Below are 22,465 nucleotides of genomic sequence, written 5' to 3' on the forward strand. Positions count from 1 at the left end.
ACTAAATAAAATGGAAGCACAGAGGTTGGAAAAACTAAAATAACAAAACATTCCACACAAAAATGTAATTAAACATCTTTCATTTATATTTTGTGTTTAATTGTTTACAATTAGTGTCATTTTTAATTATCAGTGATCAACTCCTTTTTTTATTGTGTCTAATAATGTTGTAAATATAAGGTCACAATGTATTTTCACACCGAATATTTGAAAGTTTTTGTTTCTGCAATAATAGCGCTCTATAAATATTCCTATAAATGTCTGTTTCTTAATGTGTGCTAATGACCACTTGGGGGTGCTCTCGTACAACGAAGATGTTGGAGCTGTAAATTCTTGGGGACCAGGAAATTGATTCATCCAACCTAAAGGCAGATAAATTATAATTTTGTTGTTGCATATTTTAACACCTGAATGCAGCATGGTGTGCCTCCTGGTCTCAATAGTTTATAAAACAGTCAGCATTTAATTATTTGTATCAACCGGACTCAATAGTTCCACATTATTGTAAAGGTATTTTGCACAAAAAATGTACATGGAGGTTAATGTTTGTGACAAACCCCTTTTACAACAGTGTGGAAGTATTGAGTCTGGTTAATATTTTTTTTTTATCAAAACAACTGTAGGAGGATAACCAGTGATGAAACATTAAGATTAAGATTAAGATTTAGATACATTTATTAGTCCCAAACACATGCACAGACATGCACAGGCACACTCATGCAGGTAGGGAAATTTAACCTCTGCTTTTAACCCACAGAGCAGTGAGCAGCGTTAAAGCAACATTGAATATCGAACAATATGATCCCAAACCTTTCACATTTATTTGCATCTGTTCACGAAAGACAAGGAAATTGAGTAACCCCCCCCAAATAAGCAACGTGAACAACAGCAGATGAACTAAACGTCATGCACGGACCATCCAGAGTCTGACAACTCCATTCTCTGTATGATATTTCTCAACAAGCTTTGAACATAAATCTTGGCATAAGGTTGATGATGCATGCGTCATTATAAGATACAAGAACAATTTAGAATAAACATGCAAATGGTGTGTTTATATATACATATATATTGTGTGTGTATATATATATATATACAAATATATGTATATATTTATATGCATTTGTCCTATGAGGAGATAAACAGTACCACAAATGCATAACAGGATCTGATTTGAAACAAACAGATAATGTATGGTAACCTTTGAACAATTTCGTTTAAAACTCATAAAAAATATCAAATCCCAGGAGAATCTACTTTAAATGCAACTTGTGTTTTTCCAAGATTTCATGCAGCTTCTCATTGTAGTAGTTGGTCCCAGTTCTCAGGAAAGTGGCTGCCTCTCCTGTTGTCACTGTGTGACATACCAGTGAGACAGTGTGCGAGTGTGTGTACGTATGTGCTGTCTGACAAGGTTGTGCTCAGTATAACAGTTTGCAGTAAAGGATAAAAGAAGTCTGTTGTTCGAACGGCTGTCAACTTCAAATGTCTGTGTGAATGACAGAGACGTGTAACCACTTTTAAACGGTATATACAGTAACAGTGTACAGCAAGAGATTGTGACTCAAGTATTTACAAAAATTTGATCAAACACACACCAGTTTTTCTACAAAATCTTATTTTATGTAGAAATGTTACAGTATTAAAACATAACAGAGTCAGTAAACACCAAAAGAGAAGGCAGTGTAGTGTTTGTTTTCAAGTGTACCAGATTGTCCTCCTTCAGTGCAGTCAAAAACCACGACAACACTTCACCATCCCACAAAGACTAAAGAACATGAAATGACAATGTCAATACAACAAATCAACACTTAGAAATACTGTTGGAGACACAAGGACAAACACTGACTGAATATAAATTAGAAATGCCTGAGTAATTACCAAGACCAGCAAACTGCCCTTCTCACAAAAAACAGGAAGTAAGATGGAGTAACTTTTCATAACCAGAGTGACTTGAAGTTTAAAGACATAATTCACTTGTGAAGTCAATATGACTATTGTGCTTGACACAAAAGCACCGAACAACATGCGTTAAGTACCTAATGAGAGTTTTTCGTGCAAGTCTGCAAATTCATGCCATGCCATTGCTTACTTTGTATGCATGCTTGTTTGTATTTGTACCTGGTCCCTTTTCATAATAATAATAACATAAATTACAACAAAATAGTAATGCAAGAAATGATTCCTAGAAACAAAAATACATCGCACATGATATTAAGTTATGGCAAATTCTTGAAATGAGGTTTGAAATCATCAAAAATACCTGCAGCCCATGAGAATATTCAAATTATTAAAATAAGTGCTAATGACGTAGATGAGGGGGAAGATCTTCCTCCTCTGAAAAACGTTTTGTCCAGCGTTGTGCTTTGCATTATTAAGTCAGGTTATAACATACATCATTGTATTATCAGGTTATAACATCCTATTAGATATCGTCCAATCAGCTGCCACCTGATCAATAGATTCCCTCTCTCTGATCGGGGGGGTCGACATGTTCCCTATTCAGCGCGTTTTCTCATCACGTCGAATCACCTTGCGTATCCAGGAGCTGAATGAAGAGACTTTGGTGTAGACCCCGGGGGACTGTTGTGTCCGGCAGGCGTGACCCCAGGACGTGACCCCGTAAACTACCCACCCCCCCCCTGGACGCTCACACACCAGTGGTCCTCCGCTATCGCCACGGCAGCTGTCCACACGCCTCTCCGCCTGGATGCTGCCGGCACAGAGCATGCGGCTCGTGAACGCCCCCTGGAAATGCTGCTGGCAGTGGCGGCGGGGAAGCACGGAGAGCGGGGCCTGCTGCAGGGTCTTGGAATATGACCGGCCTGCGAGAGATAGAGAGGTTGAAGTTAAAACTGGAAGGTTGGAAGAGAGTGTGTGTGTGTGTGTGTGTGTGTGTGTGTGTGTGTGTGTGTGTGTGTTAGATTTCTGAAAGTGCAGACTAGAAGAAGGGTTCAAGCCTAAAAACGTATTTTATTCTTCTTCTGACTTTTAGAATGAATAGTTAAGTTGGGGTTGGTTGTTTCTACAAATGGAGTGAGGCCTGCGAGCATGTTCAGGCAGCCACCTCGAGCTGCGCTGCTCCACTCATATGACCACACCCATCTGTAAGACACACCCACCTCATCCGGCGCTCGATTCAAGCAGAGAGAAATTTCTCTCCCAGATAGTTTCTGTCATTTCAAAACTGTACATTTTTCTAGCAATTTTGGTTTTAATTAGTTATTTGATATTAAAATGGGGTGACACATCATGATTGACAGCCATTACTGACTTGCAATTGATTGTATGGGTGGGACGTCGATACAGAGGCTTCACACCACAAGGCTCTGGCTCCAAATGCACAACATGGCAGCGTTGCCAGCCGGGATCATTGATTTTGGATATGTAAGTCGCAGCATTCCACATGGACGCTTTACCTTGCTTTGCCAGCGAGCAGCAGGCTGCTGTTGACTTGAGCTAAACGATCCCATTCTTACAGATGTTTAACTTCTTTCAGGTAGAAGCCGTTTAATTTAGAGCTCAAGGTTTCTGGCAGAGTTCAAAAGAGGCAGGTTTTTCTTTCATTCCAGGAAAGATGTAGAGCAGAGGTTTGTGGCACAGCTTCCCTCACTCGACTTCCAAGATGTATGGAGAAGGGGAAACGGTCTAAAGAGGTCGGAATTCCAGCATGACAGGTCGTAAAGTGGCTTAATATTCCCATTGTAATGTATTTTCATGTCTGTGAGGGGGTGTTAACTTTCAGAAGTTTATCATTAGAGGTACCACTATGAACAATCTAATGGGTCATCATTTAAATATGGTTTCACTCTGTCTCATTTCATAAAAAAATAAATGTCCCTTCATGCAGACCTGGTTGGAGCTAACTCTGTTATATTGGCCTGTGAACGGTGTAGACGGCTGTTTGCATCCTCTGACACACATGCGTTGAGTTTCACTCTGTGGCCGAAATGTCTGCAGAGGCTAAAACCGCTAACCAGCGGTGACAAGAACGTGATCCATGGTGCTTCCACTTGTGCACCTACAATTGTTTTAGTTGGACAGCACCACCAAGCTCGAGAGATCTGCTGCAGTAAGCTAAACTGTCAACATGACCACACAGCATTGATTCACTATCCGTGGTGACTTCATGGTGTAATGTTCGTGTAAATTGTGTGCGTTTGATATCAGGCTGGCATACGGCCATGTGCAAGCAGCTGTGCAAAGCAGACATTTAGTCTCAGGTTTAACAGCCAAGTGCTGCTCAACAATAACACACTGCGTAAATAGACTGTTGTCATCACGGCAATCAAAAACACACTGTCCCACTCACACAAACAGAATAGAGAGTGTGTTAAACATGGACAGATTTAAATGTGTTGTCAGTCACATGGACAAAACAATATGCTACAATCACCATAGCATTCCTAACTTTATTACAAATAGGTTGTATAACTCTTTCATTTCATCACCATACTGTTCTTCTGCATGATTTATTGTTACACTGCTTTAAAGTTTGTTTTGACAAAATATTTTTTTAATAAAAGAAGGGGAAATTGTATATCTCTTATTCTTAAGTTATGGACTTCTCGTTGTGTGCAAGTCGGTTGTTTGGTTGGTTAAAAACTGTGACTAGTCGATAGATAAATAGACAAATCAATGCTATTAATGTCAGTTTAAGTTTAAGCTTTTCCCTTTATTTTAAGATGGTAAGTATGAGGCCTCACACCATTAGACTCGGACTTTGAGTTGTGAAGCCTTTTTAAATCAATTGTCCCGTTGTATATTTATATTTGAAACAAGTACTTCTACATCCACTCAGTTTTATTTTGAAATGTCTCTGTGCATCCATGGTGGATTGAGTTCTTGTCTTTTTTTAGCCACCTTTTGTGATGAGCTGCCTCGGCCGGATTGGTTTCACATATTTCCTCTTGGGTTTCTCGTCACAAGAGTTTTATAAGTGTCTGTACTGTCTTCACTTGTCCACGTCAGTTCGACAGTTTAGTTTTCTCTATGAAGATCTTTCAGGAATCATGCCAGGAGGCTGTTGTGAGAGTGCATCAGGTTGTGTCCAAAATATTTTAATTGTCACAGTTTACCTCCAGTGTGAAATGAGGTTATAGGATATCTATAGCTTTGTGTTTTCCCCTTATCAGTAAGTGCATCCATCATGATGTGGTACTTAGAGTTTTGCTTGGCCCTACCCTATAGTAGTTCATTTTACCTTTTGTTTAATCTAGTTTGGATCTTATCTGTAAGATGTTTACTTTCGTTCTGAGTGCCAGGTATATCAACATATCCTCACCTGTGTCCCCCCAGCCGGTAATGTGACAGTTGCTGGCTTGTTTGAGCGTTCTCTCCTTCCTCATGGGCAGACAGGCGGGAAGGACATGACGGCTGAATGACACACATTCTCCGGGCAACTGGCCCACGGCCCCCGGCGACAGACGCACCAAGGCCAGGTCGTTATCGTTGCTATGGGAGTGGTAGCTCGGGTGGAGGACGATTCGATCGACGCCGTACTCCTCCTCGTATTCCTCCGGGACCAGGGAGTGGTAGTCGCCCACTCTCACTTTATACTGCTTGGTGCTGTTTCCGTATCTGCAGGGAGAAATGGAGCGTTGAGTTGAGGGAGACCATCGGAGAAAGAGGGCGTGTGTGCATGAGCGCTCCCACTGCTGCAGCATGAACAGTCAAAATTACGAGCTCATGCAGGGGTTACCTCAGCAATACTTCATCTGGAGTATGACAAGCACAAGCATGTTACACCGAGCGCACAGCCCTTAAATCTGTACCGGATGCCTGTAGTACAAGAATATGTTTCAGGCTTCAAGGTGTTTTTCTTGTTAGAAAACACCTGAGATTCTTTTGCATGGGTTACATGGGGTCACCTGTTAACCAAAGCTTACCCAAGACTTTCTGACTTTCTCTTTGCGTAATCACAAGGCTTTATCTTGTGAAACACTTTTCTAGTTTTCCGAGTGCATTCCTCCACCACTGCGTGTGTTTATGTGCGTCTATGACTCACGGGTTACCATGATGAAGTGTTTTTTCGTGAGTTCTGTTTACTGGTTGGACATATTTGGGCCTTTTGGAAATAGAGTGGGTGAGTGAGGGTAATCCAGGGACAGACGGGACCCAGGGAGAGGAGGAGAAGAGAGGAGTGAGACAAGGAGGCCTCGCCGTCGGGCCAATTCTCTTGTGTCCGGTTACAACTGGTGGAGTGTTTCCGGAAAGATCTCCTGACCCGGGAATGCCACGGCGTTCCTGGAAGAGCGGAGACGCTGCTGACCAGCCATCTACGCACCAGCCACACTTACACACGGCACGTGTTTTGGCACAAAATCACAAAGCTTATGAAGATAGACACGAAAAAAGAACAGGCTTAATCCTGTGCTTAACTTATCATCTCACAAGTGGAACAGATCGTGAATGTGACATTATTGTTGCTAAAAGCGGTTAAAAATCTGCTGGAGTTATGTTACTGCTGGAAAGGCCCCAGCTGTAAAACCACAGGGTATAAATAGGTTTAATATGTGTCCACATGTGATCACTGACCTTGGGTGCGGTTATTATTCACCCACTAACAAGTAATGGACGTTTAAGAGATCATTTTGTAACCGTTAGTATTCATTTGATGTGTGTGTGTGAGTGTGTGTCTGTGTGAGTGTGAGAGAGATTCGGAAGTCACTATCTTGTAGTATGGTTTACATGCAGCTAATCACTTTTGCTGCTAGCTGAAGCCAACATCTTGAATAAGTGCTACATGTCATTCAAAAAATGTTCGTATGTAAGTAGTAATTAGTTGGGTGTGACCATTCTTGTCTGTTTCCACTAATCAGCCATAAACTTCTGGAATGCAGAATGCCATAGTTTGTGTGCTTCCGATGTGGAGACAATGGGGAAGTCACTTTGCAGAGTAGAGGTTATTTTATAACCAGTAAAAGTGGGAACGCTTGAGGCTGGTTGAAGAACTGCTACTGGAGGGGGTTTTATGAATGATTTGGAAACATCATGATTCATAGCGATTGAGCTGCGGGGTCTGCACAGAGTTCTGCTTTTCCTACCGAACCCAAACACTGGCACTAATAGTTGGTAACATAACCAGGAGTTATGAGCCCAAAAATTGAGTCTCACAACCTTGAATATACTGCGCAAGTATCAAATGCAGATGCTCTGGTTTGTGCGAAACCCTCAATTTGTCAATGCTTCACAAATTTGCTCTGCGTTGCTTTAATTTTGTTTTAAGTCTTTCTGCTGCTTTCTCTGCTGTATGAATTAGGTGATGGATTGCAAGTTGGTGACGCCATGCGGAGGCCCCCCAGACCAGATGTAGTTGGGATGAAGTAACTCGTGCTGCTTCCCTGCCACCTGCACCACAACTAAACCACCACTGATTGCTGCTCTGCTGAGGTTCCCCGGCCTCGGATTTCCTCTGCCTTTCCGAGTCTGGCAATGACCAAGTTGTGCAGTTGAGTTATATAATAATATAATATTTTTTGCATAAGCAGGCCAGCAAATGTATGCAAAAGATACACACATCCTCTCGTCAATAAATACCTCTTGAAGCAGTGAGCCGAGGTCAGCACCCAGCAGGAGTCGATGAGAGTGGCTCCACACACCAACCTCCCATCTCCTCGAGAGCCTCGCAGACGAATCGCAGCCTGCCATGGCCAGCCACCCCTACCACACATGCACACACACACACAGATACAGACACATGCAATTAAAAAGAGCACAAAAAATGTAAACACCAAACCCACACATTTTAACAAAAGCAGAAGGCTCCTATTCAGACTAGGCAACGGGCGTATTTTATCCAGATATGATTCATGAGGTAATTTGGAGGACATTAAAGTTTAGTATATCTAGCTGAGTTAGTTTATGGGCTTGTTGAAAGAAATGTAAACCTAGAGGAACCCATCTACACACACAAACACACACACACACAAGAGAAGAGAAGCGGGAAATATTTGCGTGCATATACAGACAAATTGAATATTTCTTCACTTGTAGCTTCAGATCAGCTGTTTTCCATCTGAACCTTGTGGAGATGAAAATGGGCCGATATTCTTTACTGTATGTGTCTCTGGCGGCCTTTCTCTCTGTGCTGATATTAATCCCCCCCCCCCCCCCCCCCGTCCCCCCGTCCCCTCTGGCGTACCTCAGAGAGTTTTCTCCTCCTATGATCCGGCGCTGGCGAGTGTGCACGAGCCGCAGACCGCAAATTGAGTTGACAGGATCTGACAGAGACACAAGGGAAACCATTGGGTGTGTATATGAGAGCGTGTGTGTGTGGAAGGGTGATGATCGCTAAACCATACACTTGGACTCAGAGGCTGCTTTCATTAAATATTTAGACTGATCGAAAACGTAATAAATTCTACTACTGCATGTGGGCCTAGAATGAAAAACTATATATATAACAGATTGTGTGCGCACTGGTTTTACTTTTCACTGTATGTGCACCTGAGAAATAGTAGTAATAGCACATGTGCTGGTAACAGATAGGGCTGTATGAGTCGGTCCTGATGTGTGACAGACGGGGTGAAGCAATAACATAGCTCTCAACATTTTACCATCTGGATACACACACACACACACACTGCTTCCCTCTCAAAGTGTTGCCTCTTGACTTTTCGTTTTGTAATTAGTTTCTCATTAATTCCTCAGTGTTTATGACATATTGGAACTGTTTGCTAAACACATTTACAGTTTGCTCATCCATTCAGGGCAACATAAACACATCATGGGATAAACTCCTGACTAACTGACCGACCTTTGACCTCTTTGTAGCCGACCTGTGATTCACCGTAGTCACAGATGACCCCGGCGTCCTCACTGTGGCGACAGTTGTGCGTGCCGGGCGCCTGTTTGATGCAGTCGGCTAACGAGCGCTCCTCGCCGCCGCACTTCACATTGTCGACGTGGATGGGCCCCGTCCCTTCGCCGAAGTACGCCATGACACGGGCCTTCGCCATGCCGCTGGAGGACAGACAGACACAGGACAGGTGCACACGTTATAACCACTGTCCCACAACAGTTCTAAAACTGTTATGTTCATATTGCCGCTGAAAATAAAACAAACTTAGGAAAAGCAAGCGAGTCGGCGTGTTATTCAGTGTGCATCTAATATAAGGTATTCAAAATAAAAGCACGGGTTATCAGTCAGGCAGCATAGTTACTAGCACAAGAGCAGCAACATATAGTTTGAACACAGATATAAACAACAAATAAAAAGGGGAAAAAGTTAAATCAAGTCTATGCAGAATTTTAAAACATACTAGAAATCTTTGGCGAAAAGCCAGCACTAGAGCAATGGTGTCTGTGTTTGTTAGAAGCTTTTGATTGTGAAGACTATGACTCATGAGGTAAATCGTTTCTAAAAAAAAAAATGTAAGCACATTATGACACATAACCAAAAGAGCAACATGTTTAACTAGGTGTTATAATTAATGCTGACTCTTCAGGCTCCAGTTATCTTAGACTTACTATAGTCAGAGTACAATTGATAATTTCAGTCTGTTATTACGCTGGTAGTCGACAGCATTACATTACATTACATTACATGTCATTTAGCTGACGCTTTTGTCCAAAGCGACTTACAATTACTACACTCAACATTCATGAGGGGCCATTTAGGGGTTCAGTGTCTTGCCAAGGACACTTCGGCATGCAGATGGGAGAGAGTGGGGTTTGAACCGGCAACCTTCTTGTTGGAGAACCACCACTCTAACCACTAGGCCACACCGACAGCACTATTTATTTAATCATTCTGTTGAGTTGCTACATGTTGTATACGAATATGGACTACTCAGAGTGTTTGTGAGATTATGCAGGTATTACTCATGTTGTGGGGGAATCACAGTCACAGTACGTGGACCCACAGCCTAAACAAGTTTTAATGTGTGTGTGTGTGTGTGTGTGTGTGTGTGTGTGTGTGTGTGTGTGTGTGATGTAGATATAGGCTGTGATCATATATGAGTGATGATGTTATGTTTTGACATTCTCAGGCTGTGAGGCAAACCAGGTCAAACCCCCTGTTACAATCTGATAGCAACAGTATTCATATCACTTATCTCAGACCTGACTTTCATTAGCAAATAGCTAACACACACACACACACACACACACATGTGGGCTGTGGTTGTGTCTGTGTGCCTCTGTATGTTGTAAGTGTGATTTTAATTAAGATTGATAGATAACTGAGAGCGAGGATCTCATGTTGCGTCCCCGAGGTTTGGTGGGTGACGGGTCTCGTATCCACTTGTTATCAACAGGGAAGCTCATGTCCCTTATTGAGACATCTTGGGTTGTGTCTGTGTCTCCCTGTGCGGCGCTAAGCATGCACACATATCTCCAGGCCGTGTCGTTCTGTGGCAATACAGTTATTGTACATCAGAGCAAAAACGCAACACAATCTTTTCCCGTTAGCCACAGCTTAAGTGAGCTATCAAATCAAAACATGTTCCTTTAAGCTATGAATGATGTTTTAACATTTTTGTTGGTGGATCAGATTCAACAATTGTGAGGGAGGAGAGGAGTAGAGAAGGCAGCCAAGATCAACAACGTTGAATATAGAGCTGCGTGTGCCTGTTGGGCAAACTTCCAACTTAAATTGACTGTAACACAGAGACACAAGTGTGCCAACATTACAGGCTCGACTTAACTTCACTCATGGTGCAGTGATGCCGACATAACTTTAATCTCAGGTGATTGAGACAAAAAACTTTGTTTCAAGATGTCATCAAAAAGGGAGAACTTTAACTGAAGTACCAGAAGATGCTGTAGGAAACAATCGTACTGTTATTCATTATTCAGAAAACACTTGTTACGGCTGTTTTGGTCCACTAGCTTTACATTGTTTACCTATTGTGTTTTTGTGTTGTTTTTCTATGCTGTGCTGTAACACTCACTGCCGGTTTCGGTGTCTATTAGTGAGAGAGTCCATATTCATGTGGGTCCTTCGTGTTTGTTTGTGTAGTTCAGGCATTAACATACTCTATTTACACAGGCATATTATGGGATCTTGTTTTCATTGTGGGAACCAAAAGCTAATCGCCATGACGTAAATCATTAAATTGTAAGGTAAAGACATGTTAAAGATAAGGTGTAGTGACCATGGTTAAGGTTGGAGTAAACCTCTGAAAATCTATTTAAGTCAATATGTGTGTGTGTGTGTGTGAGTGCATATATATATATATATATATATATATATATATATATATATATTTATTTATATTTCTCATCACCAGAGCAACCTCCAACCCTTGGAGACCTACTGTGTATGTAATGACCTTTCACCACACCCTGAGCGTGAAAGAACGATGACCCTAACACGGCTTTTCCACGCCTCCATCACGCTTCGCTTCTCTCTGTCTCTCTCACGCTTATGCTCTCCAGATGTGGCTTTCATCTGCACACAGATGTGTCACAGAAAATTGGGCGAGCACGGGATGAGTTTCCCTTGCTGAGGAGAGATGAGAGGGGGAATGAAGACAGTTTGTTACGGTACGGTTCTCCCTCGCCGTCTCGTGGCCGTTGTTATGGAAAACGGGACGGCGTCTCGGAGGAAATGATAATTGGACAGAGAGAGATTGAGATGAGGTAGTCTTGTTTCACCACGACATGTCTGTCACTGTGAATGTTGCTTTAACACAGTCGGCCTGCCCTCTAACTGGATGTTTATGTTGGCACTGCAGGAAAGGCACAGCTAAAACCCTTAATAGAAAAAGATTTGGCTGCACACCAAGACGTGCTCAAAAACTTAAGTGGATGTTTCTTCATGATTTATTAATCAAACATTGCTATTTTAAAAGATTCGAGGCAAACCGGAGCTTTTACACCGTATATTAGCCTGAAACCCAAGACGTGTGCACTGGTGTGTAAAGTGGAAACAGAGAAGGACTGTGAAGATGGAAGGATGAAAAACAGACGGAGTAAAGGGGGGAGTGTAAGACAGATGCCAAGTCGGAGACAAGGTGATTGATCTTGTGAATAGAGGTTGAAGTCTGGATCCACTTAAAAGTGAACGTATTGTATAGAGTGATCGTATTGAACTGTCACAGGCCTTTTTTCAACTCCGTCATTTCACCTCTATTTCAACATCCTGACGTGTTGAAAAGCTTATGAGAGAGGAAGGATGTGTAGCAGACTGCAACCTGAATATCAGCAGCATTCCATGACAGTGGACTGAGTATAGGTTATGACTGATGGTGGGACAATATAAAGTCATTTCAATCTTCTAAAGCCAGACTCAGACCACAGGAATTTCAGGCCGATTTAACCTCAATTGGGTTTCCCCTGAGAATCCGAGGAGAAATCTAGTCTGGAACCTCGTCTGGACCGATGCTCGGCTCAGATTATCTGTTAGTGTGAGGGGTTACAGAGCTGTTCTTTGACTGGCCGCAGAAGCATAGCCCTGATAATTACCAAACATGTTTGATATTCAGGATTTAAATTGGGGATGATTACGTCAGTAGTATGTAGTCAAGCTTATGAAAGGACGATTACAAAACACTGTGCGGTGCAAAGCTGAGTTGAGCTGAGTGAGGAAAGGCATTCCAAAAACGAGAGGCCCATACAACGTGTCGTCTAAGACCGATCACAAATGTGCAGACAAAGAGAAGAGCTGGGGAGAAGTCCCTACTGGACATAGCTGCCTTTAAAAAGGTCAACAACAATCTGCGATATGAAGTTGGATGGCTGTAGGCCAACGGAAAAAGTAAGTGGAATTATGTTTAAGCCAAATGAATGTATTGTCTCAGTGTTTTGTCTGTTACAAGATCAACTAAATACAGCATAAGTTGAAAATCAGGTTTTTAAGAACTCTGTTGTCAGCTTTAGCTGTCTAAAAATGTCGATGATAATTATTTGCAGCTCTACAATGCATCTGTCAACCGGAACAAGTCTTTCATCTGGTAAATTCCTGCTCATTATACCCGGGAGTGCTAGTCTGTCAAAGAGGCCACTTCCACACAAATACCTGTAGCCCAACTGTCGGCACACGACCTCCGCATCACGATCAGTCCATCCATCGTCACAGACAGTCCCCCATTGACTAGACAGGTAGAGCTCCACCCGGCCTTCTCTCGGGCTCTCCCCTCCCACAAGCCTCACCGGGACATCTGAAGAACACACACACACACACATAAAGAAGATATCAGTTTCAAGGAGTCTAGGAATCTCGCAGCCCTAGGCAATTTACACATTCTCCAACAAACCTGCTCCTCCAGGCCAACCTGTCTAATGAATGGGTCATATGCAATGAGATTTGCATGTTTTGATGCATGTATACGTCCTTGCAGGCTCCTGTGTGTTTTCACTGGCCCAGCTTTTAACAAACTCCTGTTCTTGGTCTTTCTCTCTTACTCTCTAATGGCGTTCAGCTCCCACTGTTAATCAAATCAGTCTGAGCTTTAGGTTTAGGTCCATCATCATTTGATGCCCAGGCATTTAAAGACACACACACACACACACACACACACACACACACACACACACACACACACACACACACACACACACACACACACACACACACACACACACACACACACACACACACACACACTAATCTTGTTTAAGTGGATCCTAATGTCTTTTCCATGTGCGAACAGTCTCTGTATCAGTTTACACTCTTGCCAAGTAGCAGGTCAATCAGTATTTATTTGCCTTTGAATCAGCTTTCTTCAGCAGCTAAAAACACAGAAAGGTCTTGAGAGTTAAAACATTTAACTCTCAAGAGATTTTATTTGCCTCTGCCTATGTTTTTGTTGTTTTTTTGTTTGTTTGTGCGCAAGATTACACAACAACTGAACAGATTTCCATAAAACTTGATGGAAGGATGGGACATGTACCAAGAAAGAACAGATGAAAGTGATCCGTATCAGGGGGCGGATCCAGGTTTATACAGGTTTCGAAATTATACAGGTTTCGACACAATTTTTTTTTTCTCTAAGAATAATTGATGGATCTTGATTGAAAAAGGGCAGTGATATCAATGAATGTGTTTAATGTGGTGCAAATCCAAACAAACATCTGGATCTAGCATTATAATTGTGGTTTCATAAGGGGACTGTTGGTGGAGGTATGTGCTCGCCTGAGTGCCGTTCCAGTTACTCACTGGTAACTCGTTATTGCTGGTTATGCGCAACATTTCACAATTATTTTGAAAGCCGGATTCCTCAATTAAATCTGTGGTATTCGGTGAATCCCGGAGTCACTCTCTAACGCATTTTCTCTGATGACATAAGGATTGTCAGAGGAGAGGATTAAGGTAAGTGGACTTAATTGTGGGTATGTTTTGTTCCTTGTTGAGGAACACACATCTTTGTCCCCTCACTTAGAAACACAAGCACAATTTTCCGCTCTGTCAACACACACACACACACACACACACACACATACACATACACACACGCATACTGCTAGGACACAAGCCTAGTTTAATGTTCTCTGCAAACACAATGAAACAGTGTGAGAAAGATAGTTCAAAGCAAAGCCAGGGCTTAACTGCTTTTTCTCCTTTTCCAAAAACAACACAATCTGCCTGTGGCATGTTATGGGGGATTTACACTACCATAACCCTCAAACACAAATACACACACGCACAAATGCTTTGTTGTAATGACATAATTCTTTGGTGGGTATTTGTGGGGCGGCTTCTGCCAAACAATATAATCTCCCCAAACCAAACAAATGAAACAGCTTTTTCAAACTGAAGTCTGTGCCCAAAACAGTCACGTATATTCAACGTACATTACTTAGGAAATGAGAACCTGACGCCGCAAAACTCCTATTTTCTAAATGAGAGCAGTCGGCGAGAAGTGAAGGGAAATCTAAGCTGAACTGGTACCGTCCAGCTCTGTCCGCACACGTCTTTATTAGCGTGTGGAGGCTATTATACTTAAGCTTGATTAATGGCGCTAGAATTTAACACTTCCTGTCTATTTCAGCAAGCAGTCACACCACTGACCCCCAGTCTCGTCCTATAAAAGTGCAGTTTTAAAGTAACACCAGTCATGGGTTATGTGATGGTGTGCCAACAGGCCAGCCCACTGGTGTGTGGTATTCATGAGCGATGACTACGAGTGGTGTGAGGGAGGTTTTGCTCAGTTACCCGGGTCCATATAGTCATGATGACTTTAAAATTCTCCACATTATTAAGGCAGGAGAATCTAAAAGACAGCTGCGTCTGTTGGAGTTAGCTTGAATTTCGTTATCCTCTTTTATCGTCCTCTTGGAGAAGCCTCTTCCAAGTTGTAAATAAAAGAGATTTCAGATCAGCTCATAATACAATTAACTGGTTTTATGAAGTGAAGGGACTTCATCGTGTGATTACTTGTTCCTCACATGCCTTTGTGCTCCAAATACCAGGTTGGGCTTCTTCTCAGTCACTGACATTTAATTCAAATAATGTTACTATGACTGATAATAATATTATCATTGTACTACTACTACTACAAATACTACTATAAATTGAATATATACATATATACCATTGATATCAAATTCTAATTACGTTCAATACAAAAAGAAAAAGTCACATATTGCATATTACAGTGGAGGGGCCCAGATGGTGAAACCTCTTAGTTTTTACTCTTCACCTTCAGGTCTAAGAGGAAGGGGATGCCAGGTGGAACTCTGCTAATGTGGCTTTAAAAGGTCATTAGTGGTCTGAAATTGGTCCCATATGTGCTATGGAAGTGATTAAAAATCTACATCAAAGTCTGCTCTGCCCTCTGACGTGTGGTGTAACCGGTGTTAAGATGTTTAAGTTGTCGAAGGTTAAAATAACACTATTAATCCTGAAGGAAATTCTTGTGCCACCTTGCTCCAAGATAACAGTGGAGAAAAATATATAGTAGAATAGAATAAAGTGGAAAGAAAATAAAGTCTTTAATTTAAGTGATGATAAAAACAAAAGTGTAAGTGAATTGTAAATTAAAGAAAATGTGTAAAAGTGTTGACCGAGTAATGAAAAAACAATTCCTATTAGTAGATATCAAAAGAGATAAGAATTGATAAGCAAAGTTATATTAAACAGAGAAACTAATACTTAACTAAGGGGCAGTAGGTAAAAATGAAATAATAAAGGAGTAGGCAATATGGGATATTGCATATGATATTTAAACTGAAAAATTGCACATTATTCAAATATATTGAAATAAAGTAGTGCACATGATACTGCATATTGAATATGTGCCATGACTGACTCCAACTAAAAAACACCAACACTATTTAAAAAGGGTAAATATCTGTGCTACAACTAATTTCCATAAACTTTGGCCAAAGAGATTTAGTCCAGATTGTCCACACATGTATGTTAACTTAGAAACCTTCCTACAGTTAAAAATGTATCTAATCAAATAGAGAACCAGTATTTTAAAAGCTGCATAGGGTCATCATCACCCGTCCTCAGATCCAATGTTATCTTTTATCTTTAAGTGCGTCTTATAGTAAGATAAGATTCTGTCTTACTCGTAGGAAGACTCTCTCCATTGCGCTCAGGGCTGCAGGCGATATTAACATCTTCATGGTGTGTGCAGTCATGACGGAGCCACTCCCTCTTGTTGCACAGTAACAGACTGGGTTCTTTCCCTGTGCAGCTCACATCATCCAAAAGAATTGGACCTGACCCAACCCCAAAGCGTGGGACTGGGGTGATGTCTAGTCCTTCAGAGGGCAGCGTCTCGCCTAACCTGCATGGGGAGAGAGGCGCACCCACACGTTCAATCACAAATGCTAAGAAATGTGTCCCGAATGTGCGCTGGTCTGGTGCTTTGCGTTACCTGTAACCAAGTTGTCGACAGACTACGTGTGTGTTTGAGTCTGCCCAGCCGTCATCGCACACTGTCCCCCACTGACCACCGTAGAAGACTTCTAAACGTCCCTCGTGGCTCCCTGTACCCCCGACCAGCCTAACGCTACCATCTGGAGATCAAGACAGACAGACAGATATTATCTTATTCCAAAACAAGTTTTCCCACCAGAAGGTTTTTTTCACCCCTATCCATTCCTTCAATGGTTGGTTTGTTTCCATCAGAGCTACGAAACTTGGCAGAAGGATGGGACATAGACATGGACGAAGAAAGAATCCAGATGCAAGAGGTTCTTTTCATTTTCATTTTCTTCAACATTGAGCATTAGAACGTTATCCTCGATTGTCTAGGGAACAATGCATGGATCTCGCTGAACATTTGGTGCAGCTTGATGGAATGTAAGGGGACTGTTCGGCCTTGGCTACTGAGTCTAGTTTTGACTGATTTGCAATAAGTCTGGAAAAAAAACATTACAAATTCTCTAATTCCTTGTGGCAGTCACAATAACAAAAAACTCCAGGGGGATTCTGAGAAGCCAGTTCTGTAGCAAGGGTTCACTACTTAAGACTGCCTTTACACATCAGGCCCTGTGACTCCTGTGTGTGCTGAAGTTACACAAAACCTGTCCCACGTTGGGAGCTCAGGCTGAGCAACGGTGAGCCCCATATTTCCAGGCCTGGTCTCCTCGGTATGATGTGATATTCTAAAAGCTGCCCTCCAGCGCCTCACTGGCTCCAGGATTAAACTATTGTTGGGGAAGGTGCCGTTTTCATCCACCTTTATTTTTATCTCTTGAAAGCACTTTTCCATACCCCTCACATACTACATATATAACTACACATACATTTGTAACACATTCCTTTTAGGCTTTCCAGTGAGCCAACATGAAAAAATTGGCAATTCCAGCACCAGATAAACTAAATGGTACTATTGTTATTATATCAGCTAAACCTGTGTTGGTGAATATGCATTGTTAATGCTGAGACATGTTGGCCTACCTGTAAGAGGGTTGCAGGATACTCCTGCATCCTCAGCATGCAGACAGTTGTGTTCCCCCCAAGCGCTTTTTGGACACTGCTCCAGCGAGAGCTCATTGCCTGTGCAACGCACCTCGTCCAGCCACACACGGCCGGAGCCCTTCCCAAAATGTGCCTGGCCCCATGCCCTCGCTGCACCACTGCAAAGAAAAAGAGGAGACGAAGACTTATCTTTCCTGTTATGAAACAGATGACTGTCTCTTGGGTACAGAATGCAGTGTGAATTTGTTTAATTTTTAAACTGAATGCACTAAACCTACAGTCAGATCTACCATTGAGAAATTGCTCACACTGACCATCTGTGCTTATGCAAACATTGCAACTCCAACATCACGCTGGCACACAACAAAAATGCCTGCATGAACACTTGTTCCTTAATATTCATATCTCTGTGGTGCTAGGATCAGAGCAGGAACAATACGCCTGATTCACTGTGTGACCTCCAGATGGTCTTTACTGCTCGCTCCTCTCTCTCTGTGTCTGAATGGAAAGAATACTTGTCATACTTTTGGAGAAAGAGAGAAAAGAGAGACAGACAGCTGAACACCCACAGTGACGCATCTCAGCGTCCTACTCTGTCGTTCTCTTCTGCTTTTCGCTCACTTGCTCATACTCACAAATACATTTCCGTTATGCTAAATATTAGTAGGAATTATTATGGACACAATCATTCATATCAGGGTGTGCCTGCGTGTTCCCCTTCACCTCAGTCCCAGCTGTCGACACACCACCTCAGCATCACTGTCGTCCCATTGGTCGTCACATATGGAGCCCCACTGCCCTGCGTGGAAGACCTCAACCGTGCCCTCCGACCCCGATCGACCTCCCAGCAACCTTATAGGGAGCGTCACCTCTGGTGAAACACAAACCAGTAACAATACATACAAGTACTAGTTATCTAATTAAACAATCTATGCAGGCTTTTAAAAAAGAAACTGGTATGGGTTGTAGAATTGCACAGTTTAAACAGTCATTCGATTTCAGTAGATTCATGCAAATATTTATCCACCCCCTACGGACAATATTTCTCAAACACGTGGCCCTCTATACCTTGCTGTTGGGTGCAGGTAACCGCTGCAGCCATGGAGCACTCTCCTCCATTCCAGGTGGTCTTAGGACACTGAAGCAGGTCTGGCTCCGCCCCCTCACAATGGACCGCCCTCCAGTGGAGTTTGGACGTGTTCGGACGAAACAGGGCAACTTCACGTCCACGACCTGAGATCCTGCCACGGCATCATTAAGCAAACAAGTGACTCATTTGAACTATTTTCTTGACATCTCACAGCAAGACCAGTCTCATCTGATAAGAACTGGTAAGATCCTTAATAGCTGTTCTTAATTACTGTTGCTCTGCACTTTTAATATCATCAAAGGTAAATCCTCGACACGAGGTGGAGCAGCTAATTTCAGAGCAAAGATATTGGCCTGGTCACAGAAACCTTGAGGCATCTGTGTTTTCATGATCTGCCTTTCCAGGGTCAATATGGTCAGTGGTTCTACAACGCAACAGATTCCAATAACCAGCCACGTGAAAGTCATCACCAGCGATTCCAGCTGACATATGGCTGACATTTGCCCTCTCTCCTTCCCACTGTGGCGTTTCATTGACTCCTGTGTGAATATGCACAAACAGGCGTGCGTTCATGTCAGTGTGCGTGCCAGCACTGGTGCTAGTGTCAACATGTGTAAGTGCACAGACGGTCTCTGTTCTCGTGGGAAATCGCAACACTCTCTGAAACGCACACCCCATACACACTTTGAGAAGCAGCAAATCAGTTGTGGCTGTGGCATGACAGAATCTCATGACCACAGTTACTTGTGTGTGTGTGTGTGTGTGTGTGAGAGAGAAAGAGAGAGAGGGAGAGAAAGAGGGGCAGACAGGAAGAGAGAGCTGGTAAGGAGGTAAATAGCTGAACACCAAAGATATTTAAATACCTCTGGGGAATGGGGGGTTGGAATGCAAGGGTCACTCATGGGAACTACAAAGACAGTGAGGAGAAGGGCATGAATGAATGAATGAATGTGTGCATCAGTTGCGTTGTGAAACTTCCTCACATTCCCTGACAAATTTCCGTTTCATTCTCGCCATCTGCCTGAGGCAGCTCCACGTTGACAATCCATACGCTGGATGTGGATCGTACTTGCACCTGCGTCTGAATACATATGTGATAGAGAGCGGCAACTTGTGTATGTTAGGGCACATGTGTGTGTGTGTGCATGTGTGCTCTCTCACCCCTTGCCCAGCTGTCTGCAGACGACTGCAGCGTCTTTGTCCCCCCAGTCATCGGCGCAGACCGACCCCCACACTCCCCCCAGATAGACTTCCACCCTGCCATCGAGCTTGGTGCGGCCTCCTTGCAGACGCACTGAGCCTACAGGGTGGAGAAAGGGTTAGGGGGTTAAGATAACAAAAGTGCAACACGCAAGTGATTCTATCATTGATTCTATTACTTTGATTACCTCCACCAAAGAGGTTATGTTTTGACCCCTGTCCTTTTGTTTGTTGATTTGTTTTTGTTGCTTTGACCGTAAGCAGGAAAGCATAAAAACAACTGGATAGATAACCACAGAACTTGTTGGGGCTATGTGCTATGGGTCGGGTTGAACCCATGACATTTTTTCGTGCTGATCCAGATCATAGGGCAGATAAGACGTTTTTTCAACATTTTCACTTTTTTCCCAGAGAGTAATTCATGAATCTTGACGGATGAAGACAGGCACATTCAGGGAATGATATCTATGTGCATGTGTAATTTGGTGCTGTTTGGTTGGATATAAGGGGACTGTTCCCTTCGTGGTCTTACAGTGTGTCCTCTACTGAGAGACATTCTAGTTGGTTTTTACCAAACAAAGATAATTAGGCTGACGTTTTTATAAGAAAGATGTGATAACAGACACTTGGTGACCCACGAATGCTTGTGTTTGATTATTGCCGGGATAAACTGATGGATTTCTGTGTATGTCAATGTCAATTTTATTCATACAGTATACATTTAAAACAACTTGGCGGTCCAAAGTAAAAAGAGTAAAAACGGGCAAGAAGAAGACAGCAAAATACACTACATCAGAATACCACTACTAGAAATAAAATAAAAAAAAAACAATAGAAAAGGAGAGAACATGTTTTCATATTGGCAACACAAGACTGGACATTTGACAGATACATATGATGTTGTTTAAAAATATTTGAATGTCAAAGTATAAATGGTAAATGGTTTTGTATTTATATGATGCTTTTCTAGTATAGATTTTAATAAGCCTGCACACCCTGGTGATCACTTCATTGTAAACAGACCACATGCAGTCTAGTTCATAATATTTTCTGATGATGGCTCCTTGTTAAACACAACATTCCCTGTGTGCTACGCGGGCCTGGTTGTTTACCTTGTTTACAGTCGCAGTAACCCCAGTCCACTCTGCCTTTTTGGTTCCGGAAAAAGCACCAGGGTCGGATCCTGCCGTCCGGGTTACGGCAGTGGTTGTGCTCTCCGATCGCTTTACCCGGGTAGCGCTCCCTGAAGCCGGCCACTTCGGTCCAGTTCATGCACCGGCTGCCGGACTCGGTGACGTCTATCGCCCCACGGTAGAAGCCGTCCTTCCCGCGGCTCCGCACGCAGTTGGTGAAAGGCAGGATGAATGAAGGCACGCTGCTGGAGCCGCAGATCGCGGCCAGAAGCGCGACTCTCACAGCGAGAGCCGGGACCGTCAGATTCATGGTGACAGCAGGAGATTCATCCGATCCTCTCATCCGCTGCGGAGACCAGGCAGCGGCATCGCCCCCACAACCGTTGGGACGAATAGTGAGGATAAACCGAGGCGGATCGATGAGAGTCAGCGTGGAGCTTCACCAGACCACAACACACCAACACCACCCCCCCCGCCCCATACGGCGCTTAGTACCCTTTTATTGTTCAGTGCCAACAGAGTAAAAGTATATGGTGAATTCAGAGAGGACCAGAACCCACCATGAGGTTTAATTATTTGATAAATAGTCATGTGTATGATTCATGTACAGAAACTTTGAGAATTAGCCAACATGCTTATTTTTCGAGGTATAATCTAAACTGATTCAATCTGATCTAATATAATATAATCTGGTCACGTTCGTCTATGGATTCATTCAAAAATGTTTATTGCTCTTATTATTATGGGTGACCACTTCAACGGAGTCCTGCCTTTTGAGCCACATCAGAGAATACGAGGATTTTCTCACGAGTCTTATTATCGCGTTTTATTTTTAGCTGATGATATCAGCTAAAGTCAGTTTTATTTTTACTGTTCTTTATAATAGTCAGTTTTATTTTTACTGTTTTTAATAAAGGTCAGTTTAATTTGTATGCTGATGGTTTTATTACAGACTTTCATTTTGTTATTATTATAAAAAATGTTTAAAAATGTGCTTATTATGGTTATTGTTATTATTTTTAGTTTTATTTACAGCCCTACTAGTGTCTACAATAAGTGCCGACAATAGTGGTCTCTGATTGGACGAGGCATGAGTAAACGTCCAACTCAAGCGCCCTTCTTGGTGACATCATGACGCAGCGTCCCTAAAAACACAATCCTGTTTGTTTTTGAAAACAGCGTACACCGAAACTCGCCGAGGTGGGCGGTGACGGACAACAC

At 42.6% G+C, this 22,465-nt stretch overlaps 1 protein-coding gene across 1 annotated transcript; it reads right to left on the bottom strand.

Moving 5' to 3' along the window:
- Positions 1 to 1,241: 1,241 nt before the first annotated feature.
- Positions 1,242 to 21,703, bottom strand: prss12 (serine protease 12). The gene is made up of 13 exons (XM_062387028.1): positions 21,224 to 21,703; positions 20,073 to 20,211; positions 18,890 to 19,062; positions 18,545 to 18,692; positions 17,801 to 17,979; positions 16,773 to 16,914; positions 16,462 to 16,682; positions 12,965 to 13,106; positions 8,759 to 8,964; positions 8,144 to 8,222; positions 7,540 to 7,662; positions 5,285 to 5,580; positions 1,242 to 2,825 (listed from the first exon to the last, which is right to left on the bottom strand). Exons 1-13 carry the CDS (start codon positions 21,585 to 21,587, stop codon positions 2,503 to 2,505), a joined length of 2,535 nt encoding a protein of 844 aa, XP_062243012.1. The 5' UTR covers positions 21,588 to 21,703; the 3' UTR covers positions 1,242 to 2,502.
- Between the last annotated feature and the right edge of the window lie 762 nt (positions 21,704 to 22,465).

This window comes from Platichthys flesus, chromosome 5 (genome assembly GCF_949316205.1).
Source record: "Platichthys flesus chromosome 5, fPlaFle2.1, whole genome shotgun sequence".
In the NCBI taxonomy this organism is placed as follows: Eukaryota; Metazoa; Chordata; class Actinopteri; order Pleuronectiformes; family Pleuronectidae; genus Platichthys; species Platichthys flesus.

Excerpts from the sequence above, each read along its gene's own strand:
- prss12 (XM_062387028.1), bottom strand. The coding sequence starts at position 21,587 with ATGAGAGGATCGGATGAATCTCCTGCTGTCACCATGAATCTGACGGTC. Across the intron at positions 17,980-18,544 it reads TGTCGACAGCTGGGACTGAG|TGGTGCAGCGAGGGCATGGG; the intron begins GTGAAGGGGAAC and ends TTTTCTTTGCAG. Across the intron at positions 8,965-12,964 it reads TGCCGACAGTTGGGCTACAG|CGGCATGGCGAAGGCCCGTG; the intron begins GTATTTGTGTGG and ends TCTGTCCTCCAG.